Genomic DNA, 23,936 nt, shown 5'->3' on the forward strand with positions numbered 1-23,936 from the left:
TAAAGAAGGGGAGCACAATTGGTGCCCATTGGGGTGTCTACTTCCGGTGGAGTTCTGGTCAATGCCATACGGCTTATAACCTATGGATTTACACAATATCGAACCTGACATGAATTTATGTATGATGCATCAACAACTATATTTAAACTAATTTAAATAAAGAGAGTATATTAACTGGCATAGTGGCGGATAACGAGCACTCATTATTGAGTGTATATTCCTGCTGGAGTAACCGACAAATTCAGCCTTTAACCTGTTTTTTGTTGTCAAGGGCTAGCAGCGCCACTGGGTCTGCATTTTCATTTCCATGAATGTCTATGAGAAGCGGGATCCAACAAAGCTCTACCCGCTTCCCTTGATCCGATGGTTTAGTATGTTCATGCATTTAGAAGAGATACATATAAGGAAGATAAGTTATGGATGTCAACTTCTTTATTATGAGGAACACAATGTTTCGGATTCACTTGATGAAGGAGTATCAATCAATCTTTATTCATGGTACTTATGAGGCCAAAGGCCTATAGTACAATGTGTGGGGCGTGTTACAAATTCATACATTTTCTTAGTTTCATGGCATGATAAATGAACATTGATAGATTTCTAATAGTTTCTGTACAATCACAAGTAATTAATTTACAAAATTTGTTACCGTTTGGGTTGCGGTAGAAATAGTTATTTAGATATTTTGCTCTTAAATCTTCATACACTGGACATACACATAAAAAGTGATATTCATCTTCATCTTCAGTACAATCAGTACATGAAGGAGTAATGGTACTTCGAAACGTTGTGTTCCTCATAAAAATGAGATGACATCCATAAATTCTTTTTTTCATTTTCATGTAGGTAACAGCTAGGAGATTTTCTGTGTAATCAGCGATATAGTTTGTTGTTCTAAACTATCTGACCTTTGGGACATCTGACTAATGGTAGCACACCGAATAATCACCAGCCTTAATAATGAAATTGAAATTGAATAATGAAGGCAGAAGACTCTGAATCTCACCATTGCAGGAGCCCTTGCCTTCCTTGATAAAGCCAGGCCTGCAGCTGCACAGATAGCTCCCTACAGTGTTCCGACAATCCTGATCACAAAGATTGTCTGCAGCCTCCGAACACTCGTCAATATCTGAGGAAGAAGCATGGTGCATTTTAATAATAACCTTGATTGGAATTATAGTACCTTGGTCCCCAATATTTTTCAGTTAAACACAGAGCTCCCGAAAAGCGTATATTGCGCAAAACAAATCAGCATTAGCCAAGTGATTTTGAGTTGTGTACAAATACGCTTGAAACCCCCCCCCCCCCCCCCCCCCCACACACACACACACACATAAAACAAACAAAACAACAGGCAAAATCAACAAAAAAATAAATAAAATAAAACAAACAACAAACCAAACAGAAACAAGCAAAATCAAACCCAAAAAAACCCCCAAAAACAAACAATAGTATAACAACAATGCATATTTACCCACTGTATCCTTTTCAACTAGCGTTCCTGTATTTCTTTATAGATCTTTGTTTACAAGCAAAACTCATGAAGTTTGAACTGCAGTGAATAATGCATGAATCCCGCTTATTGTTAATTAAGTGGTAAACTGGCCTACATCACCAGTTCGGCGTCAAACAACAAACAAACAAAACAATCATTAAGCTGACTCGCCGTCATATAACTGAAGCACTGTTCTGAGGTAAATTCACCTACAACCCCGTAACGACCCGTGAAGATCCAGGTTATTTTTTTTTTTTAGGAACCCGTGCTTGTCGTAAGAGGCGACTAACGGGATCAGGTGGTCAGGCTCGCTGACGTGGTTGATGCATGTCATCGTATCCCAATTGCGTGGATCGATGCTCATGATATTAATCACTGGATTGTCTTGTCCAGGCTCGATTATTTAGAGACCGTCGTCATATAGCTGGAATATTGCTGAGTGCGGCGTTAAGCAACAAACAAACAAACAACCCCACAACATTGGTCTGTTTCACTGTCAACAGAGCTTAGCACTGGTCACACTTCAGACTTACCTTCACAAGCACTGGCATTAGCGGAGAGCCCGTAGCCTGTGCGGCATATGCACCTGTAAGACCCAGGGGTGTTGAGGCAGTCGGAGATGGCCAGACATGTCGCCGTGGAGGTACACTCGTCGACATCATCCTGGCACTTGTCCCCTGTCCACCCTTGGTTACACACACACCCCTTGACCTTGTCACACCGCTTTGTCCCCAGGGGTTCACAGTCACAGTTGTTGGAACAGCTCTCACCCCAGTGGTACTCATCGCAGGCTGCGACAGAAAACAAATACACCTGTACACTTATTTGTGAGTGTCTGAGATGGGTTATTACCGATTTGAACAGTATTGCAGTTATATCACGGCGTGTCAGCTTAATGTGCGAGGAAAGCCAGAAGTAACGCAGGTCTTAGACATTTACCACTTTGGTGAAACCAACGTGAACGGGTATGGTGCTGACAAACCTAGAAACATAATCGGGGCGAAGCAGGATTCGAACCCATAATCGTAGGTTTCTTCACAGCAGATTGCGGCGCCTTAGACGACTGGGCCACCCGTACACTTATTGGAACAACAAAAGCCCTTTAGTCCGCAAAGCCTGCTTCGACTATTGGGAACATCAAAATATAATTAAGGAATATTACCACGCCAACATATTCGTTAATAGCGAGATGTGTTATTCTGGACGATTACCCGGCAAAATATCACATCTATATGATGGCGGCCTGTAAATAATCGAGTCTGGACCTGACAATCCAATGACTTACATAAGCGTCGATCCACGCAATTGGGATACGATGACATGAACCAACCAAGTCAGTCAGCCTGACCACCCGATCCCGTTAGTCGCCTCTTACGACAAGCATTGGTTGCTGAAGACCAATTCTAACCCAGATATTCACGGGTCGATTACACGGGTAATGATATCCGAATTAACGAGGTTTCACAGTAATTGAGAACTTTTGGCATATGTTTTTTCATTTTTTACATATATTATGCACAACTATATACATGTATATCTTAACGATGGTTGATTGACAAACATGTCGCTCTTGTATTCGAGATTACGAGATATTTTGATCTATTTTCAGAACTTACAAACGCATGTTCGGCCATTGTTGTCAAGCCTTGAACCAGCTGTACACCTGCAGGTGTACGACCCTGGGGTGTTTGTGCAGGTGTCTTTGTTCGTACACAGGTTAAGTGTGTCATCAGAACACTCATCGATGTCTGCAGAAATACAACAAACAGTGTGTAACAAGCATTTAACGTTGTCATCATAACAGCAAGATATTGTCACTTCAAGATAACATAAACAAGCCATTATAACTTCAATGTGAGAACGCTTAACATTTCTTCTGTAAAGATCATGCAGTAGAAAAGATCATGCAGTATGTGTCGAGGAAGACCAGGTAACAAACAATTCAAACGTTGTATTCAAACTGGAGCGACCGAGATCCACACAGCGTCACGCCCAATTCCCTTGTATCGTTGCTGGTGAACTTCTTCCAAAGCTAATTCTATGTCACAGTTCGTAAGTTTGAAAGTTTACTTTGCACACTAAACAATTTTATGTTGAGAAGATGAATATGTGTTTAGAAACTTTCACAATAGAAGAATGCATGTATTCTGTATTTTGGGTACTTGAGCCATGCAATACAGAGAGAATCGAATGTTCAAACGACATAATTTTTACGCCGTACCTAGTATTTACACTTTGTTTTAATCTACTACTATTGATATTTTAATGACATTATGAAACAGGGAAGATCACCGCAGTCGATGACATACAAAATGCCTGCAGAAAACGGTAACTACAACGTCAAGCCTACTGTCAATCTGACAGACAGCCGGGCTCAATAGTTGCATGAATCGTCTCACCTGTGCATGTTTGAAGGTCTGATCCGAGGAAGTAGCCTCGGTTGCACCGACAAACAGAGTTTCCGTCCACCACGGTGCAGTAGTGAGTGCAGTTCAGCGTCAGGCCTTCACAGGGGTCTGTCTCATCAAGATCTATAATGTTACACAGAGTCATTTTTTTTTATAACATTGGTGTTTCTGGTAACATGCCCTGGCAAAGGCGGGTCGGTTGGCTGGCAATATTTAATCTATTAATTTTAATTTTAAATCATAATTGTTTTAACGACATATATTCGCAATTTATTTCGCGATAATTTTGTATGGACCGGAATGATTTTTCGGTTGCAGCAATGTGCAGTTGAAATACATGGGTTACTTTAAACATTAATAGTCCTATATACTTATGTCATGTAATAATTAACCTCGGTATGTTATGAGTGAGTGAGATGGGTTTAACGCCGCTTTTAACAGCATTCCAGTTATATCGCAGCGTGTCATCTTAATGTGGGGGGAAAGCCCGAAGTGATGCAGGTCTCAGACGTTTCCACTTCGGTGAAACCCACGAGCACGGGTATGGTGCCGACAAACCTAGAAACATAATCAGGGAGAACCCACAATCATAGGTTTCTGGCGTGCCCAAGGAACGCAACTCTGCATAGCGCCTTAGACGACTGGGACAAACGTGCCCCTCGGTATGTTATGATGGGTGAGAGCCTATCTGTAAACTCATCATTACATATGCTATACAAACAGACATATAATGATTACTAAAGTCATTAGGAAGAACTTGGTTTTTTGTCTTCGAAAGGAGGGGCCATTTTATGAATAATGGACCCATTATGTAGTTTAGACATCCGGTGAAGAATTCGTGTTTTAAACCAGAGGCAAAGAGGACAACTACCAAACAGAGTTTAATGCCATCTGCGATGGTCACCTTTAGTGCACGTCCTCCTGTCGTCGTTGAGGGTGTGTCCAATGGCGCAGTAACAGTTATAGCTGCCGTTCTTGTTGACACACGAGTGTTCACAGTTAGCCTGGCCGTTGTCACACTCGTCAATGTCTGGAGCAGATACACATTTTTTGATAACACCCTGTCCTGTTGGATATTCATACACATGTACATGCACAATCAAACGCATTGAACCTCACTTAGCATTCAGCATCAGTATCAACATATGGGACAGTCATGCACCACCATAATCACTGAATATCATTGAATCATAATTATCATTTAACAAATGAGTATCAACATAAACATGAGAAATGCATACACCACCATTAAACTGAAAATCATCGAACCATTCGTGCATCATCATAATATCCAAAAACCACACTTGCATTAAACATGCAAGCATCGTCAGAATAATTCAATTTTAAACATCACCCAATACCATGTCGAGCTAACCATAATGAAAGAAGGATGTTTCTCAATCAAGAATTCTACATAAATCATGAAATGAATTTATTATCAGCGTAATCACGAATATTTTTAAATGTTGAAAAGTTTCTTTCTAAGCAAGTGCGGAAACACTTTGGTGGTGTAAAAAATATCAACTGGAACGTTTACTTGCAAAAACAAAATCAGCACCTTCACCGTAAGTTCCCCAAAGCTCCCCAAATCGTAATATACTATGTAGTTTCCGTCCGAAATCAATACTTCCAGATGTTGCCCTATTCAAGAACAACTTCTTAAGATCAAAGTTCCAAGACTGCGCAAGTACAAGCAGGAGTAACCTCGAAGACGACCTTGCCCTTTGATAGACATATCACCAACATTGCCTGCGGTACTATTTGTAAAATCAAAAATGCAAACCTGAAGTGTAGGGGAACCAATGCCTCAGAAACTGATAATGGTTTACAAAAGACTGAGCGTTGACTATTGACTCATGTTGACCCAAACCTTTCCAAAACAGGGCCTAATTCTTTAGGAGGTATATATAGTTTACCGATAAATGCACTGATAATATTTGAGAATGTATAACCACAAACGTTTTATTGAGAACTTCCTGTCTTGTGACTTTTACCTTCTCATAACATGTGCCAAACGAAACCCCCTAGGTCATGGAAAAATAATATCTAATTTCAATGATCTTTGAGTAGTAGCTATTAGAAAAATCACCGACTGTGGTGGCGGCGGTCAAAATCTAACAAAACCCAATTGTTTTCCCATTGTTAGGGGCTGCAAGGAATGTAAAACATACATCACAACCTTTTTATGAGAGAATGGTAACAACATGTAGTCTATTTCTTATAAACGTACAGAAATGAACTGATAATTCCAGTAATAAAGTCCATTCATGTCGCGCCTTATTCCATTCACCAAGTGAATGCTCATAGGACGACACTACTGTTACCCTGGAATTTGGATCAATTTTCACTTAAAATATACTCTCACCACTTTGTGAAGTATACGAATATAGAACGTCAACGCCAGAGAATCACCAGTCTCGATTATCCAACGAAACAGATTCCATTGGGTGTCAAAGGTACGTTCAAAATTATTTGAATGGATCACTAAAAAATCAGAGATGATACAATCCGTTGTATGAGACGGAAGAGGTCACAGAAGTTTACAGTCCCAATCTACTATTTTATCCTACCGGGTACCCATTAACTACTGGGTGAACAGAGGCATATTCCTAACAAAGACGCTTGCCTAAGGAGACATACATATTACCTGTGTTTCAATGTGGGACAGAATCGACGCCCTAGAAATACTCAGGAGTCAGTACACAGACCAACCACGTGCCACCAATACTACCCTCAACTCTGGTAATAGTAACAAGCAAAAACACAACTCAAACTTCAGAGGAGAGTAATCAATGTACGAACAAAAACACGCCAATCACAGTTAAAGTAGGGATGTTTCCTTACCAGAGCAAATATCACCATCTTTCTTGAAGCCAACATCACAGTCACAGGTGTAGGAGCCATTGACGTTGTTGCAGACGGAGTTGGCGGGGCAGGCTGTAGTATCGTCATCCTCACACTCGTTGATGTCTGAATTCAGAAGTACAACCATTGCACGCGTCAAGAGGTTTAAGTACAAATGACCTGATATTCACATTATAAATAAAATCTGGAACAAATGCGCATGATGAAGGACTGCAAGGAGTGCATGACATTGCAGACTCTGGACTAGAGAATGCGTGAATTAAAAACTCTCTTTGAAATACTTGGCCCCTCGTACCTAACAGTAAAGCGTGATTATCGTCATCTCAGGCTATACATCAGCATTTACTCCTACCTATACAGTCAAACCCATCCTCGGTGTAGCCTGGCGGACAGGAACATATGTAGGCATCTTCCGTGTCGTTACATATCTGTTTGGACCCACAGATGGTGAGGTTCATCTCGCATTCGTTGACGTTCCCGTCGCAGTTGACCCCTGTCTCCCCAGCCTGGCATAGACAGCCAAGGGCAGGGTCACACATAAAGCCTTGACCTTGACATTCGCACGTGAAATTGCATTCGACGCCCCATCTCGGAAAACCACATTCTGAAAATAATTGTCACATTGTGTTTGAAATGAATTCATTTATTAAAGGTACCAAAAACAGACAGGAACTTTAGGAGCTCTTTGAAAAGGGTGGCTAAAAGTGTTGGCTCGGCTTATTGGTTGAATGAATGTATATTCCTCGGTATATATAAATCAATATATTTTCGGGAAAGAGCGGGTTTCCAGCACTCCATGACAAGTATACTACTAAAACAAGTTGAGGACCAATCGATTCATAACACAATAGTTAATCTCCCATGACATATGAACTGTAGAAGTATGAAAGAATGGGGTGGCCCTTAACTATATTTTGGGTAGTATATAAACAATACTCGTTTGTTTGTCTGTGACCTGGATGCTTGTGCTATCAACCACTGGTTTTCCTAACCGATTGCATACAGGTCGATGTGTTTACCAGTATATTGCTAACATTCACACTCTCATTAAACACAAGTGTTTGCTAAGGAGACTATTTGTGTAGGGTACTCACTGAGACATGACTGCTTGTCTGATCCGAGTTTAAAGCCTGCGTTGCAGGAGCACGAGTAGCTGCCGTTGGTGTTGGTGCAGATCTGGGAGCATAGGTTGTTCTGACATTCGTCGATATCTAGCAACACGCAGTTCACACATCGAGAGCACGCTGGATGTAACGTCATTTAGAAGTGTATTTCAGTAATACCAAGTCGAATCCGATCAATGTGGGTCGAAATCCCAAATGACGAATGTCGTTGACTTTTGTGAATCACGAACACGGGAATGGTGTAGCCGGACCAAGGATCATAGTCGGGGCTCACCAACGATCAATCCTGGCACATCTAAGGGACGCAACTCGTCTCACTATTTAGGACACGGTACACCCTTGCGTCATTCTTGCGCACACTGAGCCTCCCTTGACAACAGTAGCGAGTGAGTGAGTGAGTTAGTTGGGTTTAACGCCACTCTAAACACAATTCCAGTTATATCACGGCGTGTCAGCTAAATGTTGGAGGAAAGACCAAAGTGATGCAGGTCTGAGACGTTTACCACTTTGATGAAACCCACGAGCACGGGTAAGGTGCAGACAAATCAAGAAACATAATCGGGAAGAACCGGGATTCGAACGCACAATCATAGGTTTCTGGCCTGCGTAAAGGACGTAAGATACGATTTGTGTCATATATACATCTGAATATTTACAGACCGCCGCCATATAGCTGGAATATTGCTGAGTGCGGTGTTAAACAACAAATAAATAAACAAATAAACAAAGAAACAACTACTTCTGATTACAACTGGTAGTAGTAATAGTAAAATAAGTAGACAAAGTCATCGATATCCCTGCAATGATAAATAGTTGTAGTGAAGATGTCAACTGGTGTATATCAATCATAAACTCGAAAAATCATCTATGTGTCAAGTTTGGTGAAGAAGTATTGTACGGTTTTCAAAATCTCCACTGGAAACGAAATCTTGCACGGACGGATGGGATGGGCGTTGACCATCGTAATGCCCCCGCAAAACGGGTTGCAGAGGGTAAAAAGGCCATGATAGTGATTTAAGGTGACAATTAACCTGCTTCTAAACTACCTATTAAGGTGCTTGATGTGTCAACAAAATATATTTGTAAAATAAGTTTCTCAGACGGAAATTTCTTGCAGTTCCAACAAGAACTATATTTTTCAACATTATTACCAGTATTAATCATGTTAACAGCCCCAGTTAACAGAATAAATGATCTTCGTACATTATCTCATCAGATTATAGGTCATAAATTGCTCCGTAGTGCTGAAATTGAATCCGTTATGATCAGGTACACCTACGTAAATTTTCAGCTCATTCGACAATACACCCTCTGAACAATATGTAACCAACAAGGATAGGATCTCCAAATCAAATCAAATGTTACTGGTATATAAAGTTGAACACATAATTGCACGTCTAAGAATTCTAAGCTCTACAAACGATCGTGCTGACATACCTATACATGTTGCATTGTCATCGCCAAGTTTATAGCCTGATTTACATGCGCACGTTCTGGCTGTGGTGTCACACACCTGGCTGCAGTTCAGGCTGTTACACTCTTTTGGGGCTAGAAAATATATGGTAATGACATTGTATTGAAGACTTGTTGAATAAGCATTTGGGATCCATGGAGGTTTACCCTGATCTTAGCTACAGTAGCCCCAGGGTGATTCATGGGAAGAAAAAGTCCCCAGTGTTCCACGTTTGTCGTAAGATCTGACTTCAGATGATCCGGTGGTTCATCCATGATTATCGAGTGGAATCTCAATTCAGTTATGATAAATGCCCTGGAACCAGTCGTCACTATACCTTTGTTTTGATCTGAGTCTTTGTGAGTGAGTGAGTGAGCTGGGTTTAACGCCGCTTTTAACACTATTCAAGCTACGTCACGGCGTGTCAGCTAAATGTGGGGGGAAAGCCCGAAGTGATGGAGGTCTTAGACGTTTACCACTTCGGTGAAACCAACGAGCACGGGTATGGTGCTGAAAAACCTAGAAACATATACGGGGCGAACTGGGATTCGAACCCACAATCATTGGTTTCTGGCGCGCCTAAGGGACGCACCTCTGCACAGCGAATCGCGGCGCCTTAGACAACTGGGCCACCCGTGCCCCCTTTGAGCTTTAGAATGGCACGGGCTAATAAAAGACGCCCGATCAAATGAGACTGTTCCTTCACGAATGAGACTGACAAGACTTTTAGTATTCGATTCGACTTTTGCGTGCCGTCACAAATACAACAGGAACTTCTTGTAGGGCACGGGTGAGTGGGTTGGATTTAACGCCTCTTTGAGCAGTATTCCAGTTATATCACGGCGTGTCAGCTTCATGTGGGGGGAGTGGACGAAGTGATGCAGGTCACAGACGTTTACCACTTTGGTGAAGCCCGCGAACACGGGTGTGGTGCTGACAAACCTATAAACGTTATCGGGGCGTACCGGGATTCGAACTTCTGGAGAGCCCACAGGCCGTCGTGATGAAGCTGGCCTATATTGTGGACTGCGACTTTGAACACCACACCACAAGAAGCGGGCACATTGTACGCCCATAGGCTTGACGCCTAGGGTCTTGTTGTGTGGGCCTCTTCGCGCCATGTAAGCGTGAGAATAGGGTTTAAATGAGGTGATGTGAGATGAGGTGAGTCGAAATGTGGTTGCGTCCAAGATTATTGCACTTAATTAGCGACGTTGCATGTGTTTGTGTGTGTGTGTGCCGATTTATAGTGCCAGCCCACTGAGATACCATGCCGCAGTTTAACATGAATGCCTCACCCAGACACTGTATACTGACTCCGAGCCGACCAGTCCTTGTTTTAGCCACTTAACACCGAGCGCCAGAAAGGGTAACAACAAGTACCATCTTTTAACGTCTTTTGTTATGACGCCGCTGGGAATCGAACCCCGGACCTTCCGCTCTCCGGGCGGTCGCTCTTCCATCAGACCACAGAGACGGTCGGCTTTCAATGAAAGCAATCAATGTACCAAATATCATGATGTACCACTCCTTTAATTTATTTTCATTGCCAGCCCACTGAAGATACCATGCCGTAGATTAACATGGATACCCCACTCAGACACAGCATACCGACTCCCAGCCGTCCAGTCCTTGTTTATCCCCTTAATGCTGAACGCATGCAGGGTAAAAACAAGTACCATCCTTGAAAGTTTTCTGGTATGACGCAGCGGGGGATCCAACCACCGACTTCCCATTCTCCAAAACAGACACTCTACATTGATATTACAAGAAAAACAGTTTTGTTAAATACAATTCAAACGAAGAATATCATTGTAAACATTTTGAAACTACTCACTTCCGTTACATGTTTTGTTGTCAGCGTCGAGGGTGTAACCGGGGAAACAGTCGCAGATGAAACCGCCGTCTGTGTTGTTGCATTTATGCTGGCAGTCATGGGACTCCTCAAAACATTCATCAATATCTGTAAATAGATTAGTTCGACGTTCATACTGACATGCAACACGAACATTAAAGGTCTTTTCAATTGCCATTTCCAAGGCTTTTAGGTTTTTAGCCTTAGTCTGTAAATATTTTAATAAAAATCCCTCATACTATATACTAGGAGTAAGATCTAAAAAGCAGTATCACCATCACAAACATTTCAACAAGATTTATTTTCCAACCAACAAAGAAACTGTCATTAATGCTTTGGCACACAAATCTATCACCGTGGGAACTTCACACTTAAACATCCTTGGTACACATTTTTGCCCGTTTTAATACTTTTGTTAACAAGTATATATCACTTTGAACAAATCCAAGGATTTTCAAACTAATTTTGGTGCTTTTCAAGGCTTTTCAAGGGTGACACAAAACATCTAGGCTTTTGAAGAATGACCTAAAATATTCAAGGCATTTTAAGGCCCGTAACACAGTTGGTTAAGACTGGGTGCCGTATTTCGTTTGGGCAGATCCATTTTTCACCTTCCCCTGTTGCTATATGGCTGAAATAATGCCAATGCGACGTAAAATTTTAACTCACTCACTGAACATGGCTAAACAAATTGTCGTGTGCTTTGCACGTGATTCTGTCAGTCAGTTGTGTTGAACTCCACTTTAAAAAAAGTATTTCAGTTATATCTGGCCTGTCAGCTTCATGTTGGAGGAGACGACCCGGGTTCGATTCCCGACATGGGTACAATGTGTGAAGCCCATTTCTGGTGTACCCCGCCGTGATATTGCTGGAATATTGCTAAAAGCGGCGTAAAACCATACTAACTCACTCACTATACTTGATACTGAAGCATGATCACTGCAGGGACCCAGCATACCCTGATTAGCAACATGTAACGTCGGCGTGACGAGCCAAGGTTTTGAGCATTAGGCCACTCCCAAACAATTTGACCTTGACTATTTCATTCTTATGTATTCCAGGGTATTTGCTTTGTGGATGAAAGTGTGGTTTTAATCCAAACCTGTTTCTGTAAACTATAGACTATAACAGGAACTCACCGTCACATTGTTCCTCACTGTTCTTCCTATAGCCAATTTCACATATGCAAATATAAGACCCGGGAGTGTCCTCACATCGTGAGTTGGCAGTGCAGTTCTGGCCTTGTACACATTCGTCAATATCTATAAAGAAATATTTGTATGAAATGTCAGTAGCTGGTGAAGGTGAGTGAGTGAGTGAGTTAAATTAACATCGCGTCGGCATTATTTCAACCATACAGCGACGAGAGAAGGTAGAAGAATCATTGCGTTGTTATGGAAACTAATACGTCAGCCTTGAAGACGCTCGTATATGTTACCATATCATCAATTTCAACTGATTTCAGAAATGCAGTAAATCTTTCCTGGACAGTAATTAAGGACCCAAATTAGATGAGATACAGATGAATCATAAGTTTCGAACAATCATAGGATTCTGACACGCCAAAGGGACGCAACTGTTAAAATATCGAATTGTGGCACCTTTGACGCCTGGGCCACCTTGGTCTGCATTTGAAACATGGGACTGATTTGTTTATCTGTTTTATTATTGGTTTCGCAGCAATATTAAAGCTATATGACGGCGGTCTGTAAACACATGCAAAACATCGCCCAACACCTACTTTTACACTCTGCCTGTGTCACAGTGTCGGATTCATATCCAAGTGAACACGGCGAGCACTTGAAGGCGTAACCGCTATTCGCTTCCTCTTCTGGGTCGACGTCCTGGCACGTACGGTTGTTGCAAACATTGTCTTCACATCCATTCTTGTCTTCGGAACAGTTTGCACCTGCACAGACAATCATCGAGTTGAAACACCACCCATGTACATGTTACTAATAAACAATGGTTCCTAATCAGGTCGATTCCGTAATTAGAACACACGATTAGTGATTCCTACGGAAAACTTTAAGGGCCATTTGTTTCTTTTCTTGAAATTTGAAGATAATAACTTGAAATTTCAACATAGCATTATGAAATTTCAAGATACTAAGTTGAAATCAATCAGATCTCATCATTCTGACATGGAGGTATAATAAAAAGAAATATCACCCCCCCCCCCCCCATCAAGTCTCACCTGTGTAGCCTGTGTCGCATGTGCAGATAACGGTTTGGAAGAGCGCGTCATTCTCAGATGTGGGGAAGACTTCCGGTGTGGAGTAGTCACACGTCCCATTAGGGCCACACCCTCGACAGTATCTTATTTCCACTTCAATAACAGGAGAATCGGCTCCATTAACATCTGTAGCGACAATTCTGGAATAATAATGAAAGCAGAACAATAACTAGGCTGTTCTCTATGACAGACTAATAATCGATAAATTTCATCTCGATTGGGAATTCTAAGGACTCTGACTAGGAAAAATTGGAATTTTCTTTCCCCCGTTTTTCATTGTGGTCATGAGTCTGTACGGTGTATATTCTCAGGACAGATAACCAGTAATTTTCATAGTACGCACATTATAAGTACAAGTGCTGAGATGTAGATAGTGTATTTTGAAATGGAACATTGCTTGGACGGCTTTCGGGGAACTTGACAGTTTGTTCTGTATTTTAGGCCAAATGCCTTCATTACAAACATAATGAAAACGTTATTCAGAGAATAAAGAGCCCACAACTGTAATACAGTAAACTACGGTTATAACGAACACGCTTATAACGAACTAACGGACATAACGAACTAACCTTTTAGTCCCTTTGAGTTCGTTATAACCGTAGTTTACTGTACCATCTAACTGTGCCAGTGTTTGTTTGTTTGCCGCACTCAGCAATATTCAAGCTATATGACGGCGGTCTGTAAATAATCGAGTCTAAACCAGACAATCCAGTGACTAACATCATGAGTAGCGATGTTGGAAAACAATGACATGTATCAACCAAGTCAGCGAGCCTGACCACCCGGTCCCGTTAGTCGCCTCTTACGACAAGCATGAAAAAACTATCCCATGTGCAATCATCAACAACCAAACTATCTATCTATCTATCAGCAACATGGGGTGATTGGGGTAGTATGTGGTGAAGACGTCAGTTAAAGTTCGATTCTTTGTATGTAGTTGCAATAAGTTTAATCCTAGCTGGACTATGTGCTAAAAGGCAGCAATCCTCTTTTGCTGACACTATTAACTGAGTTCACACCCAATACTTTCTCAAACTTAACTTATGCGTGAGCACTATCGGCGCTGGTCAAGTCATTTTTGTCACTATCATTTGACAAACGTGTCAGAAAAAACCACAATGGAATTGTACGAACTCAAAGTGTTCTTCCCCGTTCCACGAGGCGATAATAGCGTTAAGACGATGGAAACTGTTATACTTTAACACAGACTTACTGACACTATTCAAGTAATATAAGTTCAAGTCCCATATCAAATCAAAGTTCCAACATGGATTGTAGTGAAACCAGAACAAGATAATTATCAAGTAAATGGACTTCAAATTAACGCGACTTTACTGTAAAATACACTTACGTGATCTTGGTGCGATCGCTGGAGTTGAGTTTCACTCTGGCTTCACCCGAGGTCTCGTTGAGTGTGAAGTCTGACGGCGTGTCACCAACGGTGTAGTATTTGACGATGTCGTTGTCAGCATCGTTCGCCTCGTACGTCAGCCTGACTTCCTGTCCAGCTTCTATGAGGATCTGAGTGGTGCCGGACAGTGCCGGACTGCGGTTCGCTGATACACATAGCAAGAATAATCTATAACAAGTTGTTATTGTTAGTTTCCGTTCTTATTAACCAAACAAGTTAAATATTTAATGTACGATCCGATGTACGATACAGTGTACGACCCGTGCACGATACACTGTACGATCCGGTGTACGATACACTGTACGATCCGGTGTACAATACAATGTACGAACCGGTGTACGATACAATGTACGATCCTGTGTACGATACACTGTACGATCCGATGTACGATACACTGTACGATCCGATGTACGATACACTCTACGACCCGGTGTACAATACAATGTACGATCCGGTGTACAATAAAATGTACGATCCGGTGTACGATAATCTGTACGACCCGGTGTACGATACAATGTACGATCCGGTGTACGATACAATGTACGATCCGTGTACGATACAATGTACGATCTGGTGTACGATACACTGTACGATCCGGTGTACAATACAATGTTCGATCCGGTGTACGATACAATGTACGATCCGGTTTACGATACAATGTACGATCCGTGTACAATACAATGTACTATCCGATTTACGATACGCTGTACGATCCGGTGTACGATACAATGTACGATCCGGTGTACAATACAATGTACGATCCGATTTACGATACAATGTATGATACGATTTACGATACAATGTACGATCCGGTGTACGATACAATGTACGATCCGGTGTACGACACACTGTACGATCCGGTGTACGATCCGTGTACGATACAATGTACGATCCGGTGTACGATACACTGTACGATCCGATGTACGATACACTGTACGATCCGGTGTACAATACAATGTACGATCCGGTGTACGACACACTGGACGATCCGGTGTACGATACAATGTACGATCCGTGTAAGATACAATGTACGATCCGGTGTACGATCCGATGTACGATACAATGTACGATCCGTGTACGATACAATGTACGATCCGGTGTACGATCCGATGTACGATACAATGTACGATCCGGTGTACGATACAATGTACGATACGGTGTACGATACACTGTACAATCCGGTGTACGATACACTGTACGATCCGGTGTACGATACAATGTACGATCCGGTGTACGATATAATGTACGATCCGGTTTACGATACAATGTACGGTCCGATTTACGATACAATGTACGATCCGGTGTACGATACAATGTACGATCCGGTGTACGATACACTGTACGATCCGGTGTACGATACAATGTACGATCCGGTGTACGATACAATGTACGATCCGGTGTACGATACAATGTACGATCCGGTGTACGATACAATGTACGATCCGGTTTACGATACAATGTACGATCCGATTTACGATACAATGTACGATCCGGTGTACGATACAATGTACGATCCGGTGTACGATACAATGTACAATCCGGTGTACGATACAATGTACGATCCAAAACGTTATCATTTATATCTCGCATATTCAACTGCACACATTGATACAAGGAGTGCATGAGTGAGTTAAAATTTAACGTCACATCTGCAATAGTTCAGCCATATCGTGAAGATAAAAATATACATTAATAACATATATATTTAGACTGTATAAAATCATGTCGTCGAAGGACAGTAAAATAACTATATCATGTCATTTATATCTAAAACTAGTATGTTACCATAAAAAAGATATCGATGCACATAACAAGATATAAAAAAAGGGCTATATATCACCATCAACCAAACCTAGGCCGCCATATTAGGGACCGTAGGGACTGTTACCTGAACGGTTCCCAAGCAGGATTTACACTATCGCTTCAGTTGCTGGCGACGATACGCAATTTAGCCATCATTTATTGAACACAAAAAAAGTCTACGTTTAAAACTGTGGTCGGAATAAAGGTACTTTGATTGATATGGTTTAACATATCCTCTCAGGGCTGTTACGTCGGTACTATCTCTATCTTAATGTAATGTGCAATGGATGTTTTATTAACGTTTCCATAATGTTTATAGAGTACAACTTGCTACAAGCCTCCAAACGCGATATGTCGCTTTGCAGAGTTGCATCCCTTAGATGTTAGGATCCGCTAGTAATTGGTTCGACGTGTACTCGTGGGTTTCACCAAAGCAGTACACCCCAGGCTACGATCTATCACACATGACGTCTCCCTCACACAATAAGCTGAATTAACGCGACAAAAACCATTCCCATAATCAGAAGACATCTTTGCTACAAGTCCATTGTACGAGTCCGGCTTTATCATTAGCATGTGTATTTGAAACACTATTACAGTAAACTACGTTTATAACGAACACGCTTATAACGAACTGACTTTTTTGTCCCGATTGTTTGCTGTAGTTATGCTGTATATATGCTTATAACGAACTACGGTTATAACGAACTAAAATTAGTGGTCCCTTTAAGTTCGTTATAACCGTAGTTTACTGTAATTAGTGATGAAAAGGTGTTTGCGAAAAGTTAAGCGTTTACTGTAAAACCCATCACAAAGGGAACATATGGGACAAGTCCAAATAGGGAATTGCATCATTCATAATTTTGTCCATGATGTGTCAAATTTGGAAATGTCTTCAACATGTCTAGTATAAAACTTTATGCAAGCTTTACTGAGGCCTTGAATGTTGTAACCTTTGTAATCAAACACTTTCTGTGCAAGAGTTGTATGACGCTCTTTGAAAGACCCTTGACCTTTGAAAGACCTGCAATCAAATTCCACCTTAGAGTGAGTGACTGAGTATGGTTTGACGCCGCGGGTGGCATTTTTCGAGCAACGTCACGGCGGGATACACCGTAAATAAGTCTCACACATGGTACCCATGTGAGGAATCGAACCCCGGGTCTAACCCTAATTAAATACTTTGAGCAAGGGTCGTATGACGCTCTTTGCAATCTTCGTAGAAAGGGCACGTTCGATTGTTCCTCAAACGTAGGGACATGTTGACAGAAAAATTATGGAGCTGCTGAAATATTGCTCCACGAACCTTGTGATATAACAGAAGAGCACTTCAATCATCGTTAAACCAAACTCACATAGATATTTAGTGGTGTTTCGTGCTTCCTCTATCTGGGTAGTAGTTGCTATTGCCAGGTCCTTGTTCCCAGTCACGGCGTAGTCATATATACACTGTGTCTCGTCCTTCCCGCCACACACACCCTCAGCTTCAGCGCGTGTGTTAGCCGCTATATCCTCCTCAAACAGTGGTGTGTAGCTGCTGTTTGTAAATGTAGAGATATCCTCACCCGGAGCGTAATGGAGAACAGATTCAGTCATATTGGTCAAAGCCCCTGGAAACGAAAAATAGTACCATTGCATTGTAGGTCACCTGGTATGTAGTAAAAGCCCCTGGAAACGAAAAATAGTACCAGTGTATTGTAGGTCACCTGGTATGAAGTAAAAGCCCCTGGAAACGAAAAATAGTACCATTGCATTGTAGGTCACCTTGTATGTAGTAAAAGCCCCTGGAAACGAAAGCATGGGTTGCTGAAGATCTATTCTAACCCGGATCTTTAGGGGTCAAATAATAAAATTGACTGAAATTGACATTGACCACCCCCGAACATATACGTGAACCCGTCAAAAAACTATTTACAAACAATAATTACTCCGGATTCATATTGCTGAGTGTGACGTTAAACAACAAACAAACAAGGTTTCACTAAAACGGCTGGATACAATAACTGTCATAATAAATGTAAGTGTATCATGGAACGTACATGATTGGCCGAATTGGTAGAGAACTTCATCTGTGGAGGTAGCAAGGTAGGGGGAGCCTGTGGATGATACGAAGTCATCAGTGTCGTCTCCGTTATAATTTCCAAGAAGACCTTTAGTTAGACCTCTGTATGTTTCCGGTAAAACGGCCGACTGGGACAGTGTTCCTGAGATGAGGCTCACGGTCACCACAACATCTGGAGAAACAATGGAGAAACAATGGAGAAACAATCGAGAAACAATAGGGAAACAATGGAGAAACAATGGAGGAACAATTGGGAAACAATGAAGAAACAATGGGAAACAATGGAGAAACAATGGGGAAACAATAGGGAAACAATGGAGAAACAATGGAGAAACAATGGGGAAACGATGAAGATCGAACAAAAAGTTTAAAATATGTGGTACTTTAATGATTTAACGATGGAGCAAATTCAAAACGTCAACGCGAGAGATGAATCAATCTCGATTATCTTGTTTGTTTGTTTGTTTAACGTCGCACCCAGCAATATCACAGCTTTATGACGGCGGTCTGTATATAATCGAGTCTGAACCAACTATCTATGAGCATCGATCTATGTAATTGGGATACGATGACAAACATCAACCAAGTCAGCGGGCCTGATCACTCGATCCCGTCAGTCGCCTCTTACGACAAGCATAGTCGCCTTTTACGGCAATCATGGACGGCTGAAGGCCTATTCTACCCCGGATCTTCACGTGGTTTGAAATAATAGTATTACGCTTCTCGCTCCCAGTTGACCGATAATGGGCTATATATACATCGGACATGATTATTTTCACTCACCATATACAATTTGACAACTAAATTGTAACTAAAAACAAGATATGTATAGATTTTCTAAGCCTCCTCTTTAGATATTTTTGACAAACGACTGGTACCCAAATATCCAAATCCAAATCTATCGCCCGCGCAATCACGTGTTGTCGGCTGTGATGCCACAGTGATAAGCAAGTTATTGTCCCGTATCCCCCCCCCCCCCCCCCCCCCCCCCCCAACTTAGATGAGAACGGAAGCTAAGGGGCGGGGCTTATCAGCCGGGACTGGATCGGTCTATTGTGGGTAACGGCAAAAAAATAATTAAAATGAATGGTTCTTCCATTTCGTTGACTATATGTTGATTCCGATTTGATTTTTTAAATTAATGTATATACTTATGTGGTTAATCAATCAGCCAGTCAATCAATCAAACAACATGTATCCTTACCAATTTGTGGGAAAGCAATTTGAATGTTTGTGTCGTTTTCTTTTAATACACTGAGGAAAGGTGATTGTGTCTGAAAGTCTGGTTCCTGGAACTCCAGGGTCTTGTCAACGTCATCTATGTAGATGACCATTTCTGAAACGATATGAATTGAAAAACGTCAACGCCAGAGAATTATCAGTCTCGAATATCGACCGAAACAGATTCCAGAGGGCGTAAGTAGCGAAATAGTGATGGAAATTATGCGCATGGATTACTGAAAATCATCGATGACACACAACTTTCGTTAACAAGTAATGCGTCATATGCAATAAATTTCTCTGAATAGGTACAATGTCACAAAAATAAAATGATACATACTTGTCCTATTTGTGTTCAGTCCGACATGAACCCGTCCTGTGCCCAGAGTTTCACTCTTCTGCTCAAATGCGAAGGCGGAGAACACGGTGGCCTTGACCTTCTCCCCTGTTTCCGACTTTGCTTGGGCAGTTCGGCAGTGTAGCTTGAAGGTGAAGGTCTTGTTTTCTAGTTCCATCAACGTGTACTCCCCCAATCCGTTAAAGGTGTATACCTTGCCGTCCAGTGTCATGAAGTGGGGGTCGCCCGAATTCCAAACTGGATATATAATACGTATTCTTTACACGTGTAACATGCACGTACAGTTTATAATTGTTTTCACTTATTTATTATGGTCTATTGGATTGTTTGTTTGTGGTTTAACGCCGCACTCAACAATATTCCGACTATATGACGGCGGTCTGTAAATAATCGAGTCTGGACCAGACATTCCAGTGATTGACATCATGAGCATCGATCCACGCAATTGAGATACGATGACATGCATCAAGAAAGTCGGCGAGCCTGACCACCCGATCCCGTTAGTCGCCTCTTACGACAAGCATAATCGCTTTTACGGCAAGCATGGGTTGCTGAACACCTATTCTACCCTGGATCTTCACGGGTCTTTTTCATTAGTTTCAAATCAAAACAAATTAAATACAATAGTTACCTACGATACATTAACAATTTCAATTCAGATATGACCTGAAAGTGTCAGTTTTTATGTATAATAACTGCGTGAATCGGGCATTACAAATGATAACTGAAAAGTTTAGATATTAAACATAATAACTGATTATTCGTTTTACCTGTAACATGTATACACACACACTAAATGATAAACAGTTGTTTATGCCTATGTCACGCTAATTGGATGTTTTTTGTGACACTGGAAAAATGGACAACGACTATTAAAAACTATGAAAAATGCAAGATTGAAGGTGATGGAAAAAGTCACCCAAAACACACGACTGAACGCAACCAGTGGTTTAGCACATGCACGTGCAATACACGAAAAGTAGAAGTCAATGTGGGTAGAATATGGTTAATTCCAGATGCAACTGAACTGCACTCTTAAAAGTTGAAAATGCGACGTTTTTGAAAACTGTTATGCTTATCATCTGCATGATCACTCAATAAGTCCGGTAAAGGGGGTTTCACTGTCTAAATGGGCGTTAATCTCAACTCACTCGCTCACAACAAACTTACATCGGATAGCCCTGGGTACTTCCCATGAACAGCTTGACCTAGGTCTGAGATATTTGTATAGACGACATAGACGAGACTCCCTACAGCACCACTGCTTGGGTCCACTGTCTTGGAAATAGTGCCTCGTACGGCCTAGAGATTCTCTAAATCGGACGTAGGTTCCAGCATCGGGTAACCTGTTGATAAACCGTCCCCATCTGTCGTAGCAGCATTCCTGTGGAATATAACCACATGTTACTTCAGTAATAGATTCATTGACGTTCTGAACCAAACGAATGTCGATACATGTTCTACATACAAAGCTGCACTTGGTCTTTAATGACTTAGGGCTGCGTGATATTATCATCTCAACAACATCCAACGGTTGCGCTCCTTAACTTGACACTATAAGAGGCAACGAGGGGACATGGTTGACTAGTCCTCATTATATGAGCTGAATGTGCCAAGCGTAACTAGGTTTGTTTGCTGTTTAACGCCGCACTCAGCAATATTCCAGCTTATGACGGCGGTCTGTAAATAATCGAGTCTGGACCAGAAAATCCAGTGATTGACATCATGAGCATTGATCACGCAATTGGGATACGATGACATGTATCAGACAAGTCAGCGAGCATAACCACTCGATCCCGTTGGACGCCCGTTATGACAATCATAGTCGCCTTTTACGGCAAGCATGGGTTGCCTGAAGACCTATTCTAACCCGGATCACACCCTGCGGGTGTGCATAAGTTCCTCACAGTAATCTCTAAATGCAATGTCATTGAATAAGCCCAGAGATGTTGGGAGGTTTCCCTATTTGACAGGGAAACCAGTTTCCGCAGTACATAAGCACGCGCTTTGGTATTTAACACCAGCTTATGGTTATTAAACAGTGGTAACTTGAACAGGCGAGTATAATAATTCCCAATTCGCTTTTATAATGTTTAGTCTGTATGTGGATTCAAAATGACAAACCATCGGACATGGCATATAACATTCCTTCCCAATTAAGCCGACACGCTGTGACAGAGCTGTAGTACAGATGTTAACCTGACACTTATTCACTCAACCATGCCGGTCATTATGTGAAACGACTGAAGATGACATATTACGTACATATGTGTCCAGTCCGAAGGTTGCTCTCATCTCAACACAGTAAGGGTTGTACCACCAGTACGGGGAAAGAGGAAGGAAAATCGCAGTCCATGGCAACCAGCGTCTGAGACAGGGACATCGGTCGTTACGAAGACTTCTGGCCCGGGTCCTGAACTGTTTTCTCAAGGCAAAGTTTTGCAGGAACCATTGGTAGCATTTCCGTTCAGGGCTCAAATTAATAATGTCTCCGACTTTGAACATCCAAACGCCCTTCTGACCTAAGGAAATAGTGACAACATGTTACTGACACCCTAGCCGTGAGAACACTGACAGAAGTATCTCAAAAAGTTATAAAAATATTATAACTTGAGGGTATGTTCCTGATTAAGCACATATTCCACACGTTCTGTTCCTCATAATATAGAAGTTGACATCACAAAATTCTCTCTCTTATCATGACACAAGTTGTTGTTAAAACCTTGTCATGTGATGGCAACGATGGTGTAAGAGCACTTATATAGGGTCAGTTTTTCATCCATAACAAGAAATGTCCTAAAACATTAAAGGAAAGCCAAAGTGAGGAAGGTCATAAATGCTTGCAGTGCTGGTGAATCCCATGAGCACAGTCACGGTGCTGACAGACCTATGACCTACACGGTCATGGACGTCTTTCATCTGTACCTTGGTTTGCAACATTGTTTGTTTGTTGTTAAACGCCGCACTCAGCAATATTCCAGCTGTTGCGGCGATCTGTAAATAATCGAGTCTGAACCAGACAATCCAGTAGTTGACATCATGAGCACCAATTTACACATTGACACGATGACATCCATCAACGCAGTCAACGAGTCTGACCACCCGATCCCGTTAGACGCCTCTAAAGACAAGCATATAGGTTGCTCAAGGCCAATTCTACCCCGGATCTTGACGGGTCACATTAACATAAACGTTCAAAAGCAATTACACAAACTTACTTAGTGAGTTGCCCCTAACTTGGTCCATTCTTGGTTTTTCATACCAAGAGAAGAAGTCTGCTTCAAAATACTCAATGTCTCTCCTTGAATACTCCAGTTCTGTAAATTGGCCTGCGAATTGTCCTTTAAACCCGTGTACTGCTTGCTCTCTATGATAACGTGTATAATATGAATCTTGAATAGTCACATAGAAGAACATCACATATGACACTTGTCCATCTGTGATGAGGACCAATTGAAAGGTACTGCCCTGCAATAAAGAGGTGTTTGTTAAGAAGCATCAAGGTAAGGGTCATATCCGAGAAATACTGCATGTGTAGGGAAAACGCTACACTGATAATGAGCGAAATACGGAGGGTGTGTGGGTCGCTGAGGGCAAAATCAAACACCTGTGTAACATGTGTCTGACTGTGAGCGTCATAAATTA

The 23,936-nt window shown here is 41.7% G+C and overlaps 1 protein-coding gene across 2 annotated transcripts in view; it reads right to left on the bottom strand.

Moving 5' to 3' along the window:
• Nucleotides 1–23,936, bottom strand: part of LOC124135986 — a 57,690-nt gene that overhangs the window by 14,018 nt on the left and 19,736 nt on the right. Inside the window, exons 13-33 of one of the 2 annotated variants that reach the window (XM_048382278.1) lie at nucleotides 23,510–23,759; nucleotides 22,557–22,813; nucleotides 21,462–21,675; nucleotides 20,274–20,528; nucleotides 19,917–20,048; nucleotides 18,690–18,884; nucleotides 18,006–18,260; nucleotides 14,788–14,992; nucleotides 13,398–13,576; nucleotides 12,942–13,109; nucleotides 12,340–12,462; nucleotides 11,183–11,308; nucleotides 9,330–9,440; nucleotides 7,863–7,979; nucleotides 7,121–7,372; nucleotides 6,748–6,873; nucleotides 4,808–4,933; nucleotides 3,895–4,026; nucleotides 3,112–3,243; nucleotides 2,029–2,286; nucleotides 1,007–1,129 (exon numbers count right to left, since the gene is read on the bottom strand). In XM_048382278.1, the coding sequence (XP_048238235.1) occupies nucleotides 1,007–1,129; nucleotides 2,029–2,286; nucleotides 3,112–3,243; nucleotides 3,895–4,026; nucleotides 4,808–4,933; nucleotides 6,748–6,873; nucleotides 7,121–7,372; nucleotides 7,863–7,979; nucleotides 9,330–9,440; nucleotides 11,183–11,308; nucleotides 12,340–12,462; nucleotides 12,942–13,109; nucleotides 13,398–13,576; nucleotides 14,788–14,992; nucleotides 18,006–18,260; nucleotides 18,690–18,884; nucleotides 19,917–20,048; nucleotides 20,274–20,528; nucleotides 21,462–21,675; nucleotides 22,557–22,813; nucleotides 23,510–23,759 (3,736 nt within the window). The remainder of the gene's footprint in view (nucleotides 1–1,006; nucleotides 1,130–2,028; nucleotides 2,287–3,111; nucleotides 3,244–3,894; nucleotides 4,027–4,807; nucleotides 4,934–6,747; nucleotides 6,874–7,120; nucleotides 7,373–7,862; nucleotides 7,980–9,329; nucleotides 9,441–11,182; nucleotides 11,309–12,339; nucleotides 12,463–12,941; nucleotides 13,110–13,397; nucleotides 13,577–14,787; nucleotides 14,993–18,005; nucleotides 18,261–18,689; nucleotides 18,885–19,916; nucleotides 20,049–20,273; nucleotides 20,529–21,461; nucleotides 21,676–22,556; nucleotides 22,814–23,509; nucleotides 23,760–23,936) is intronic. The other variant, XM_048382279.1, reaches the window with a different exon arrangement.

Source organism: Haliotis rufescens, unplaced genomic scaffold (assembly GCF_023055435.1).
Source record: "Haliotis rufescens isolate VD_foot unplaced genomic scaffold, xgHalRufe1.0.p SCAF_4, whole genome shotgun sequence".
In the NCBI taxonomy this organism is placed as follows: Eukaryota; Metazoa; Mollusca; class Gastropoda; order Lepetellida; family Haliotidae; genus Haliotis; species Haliotis rufescens.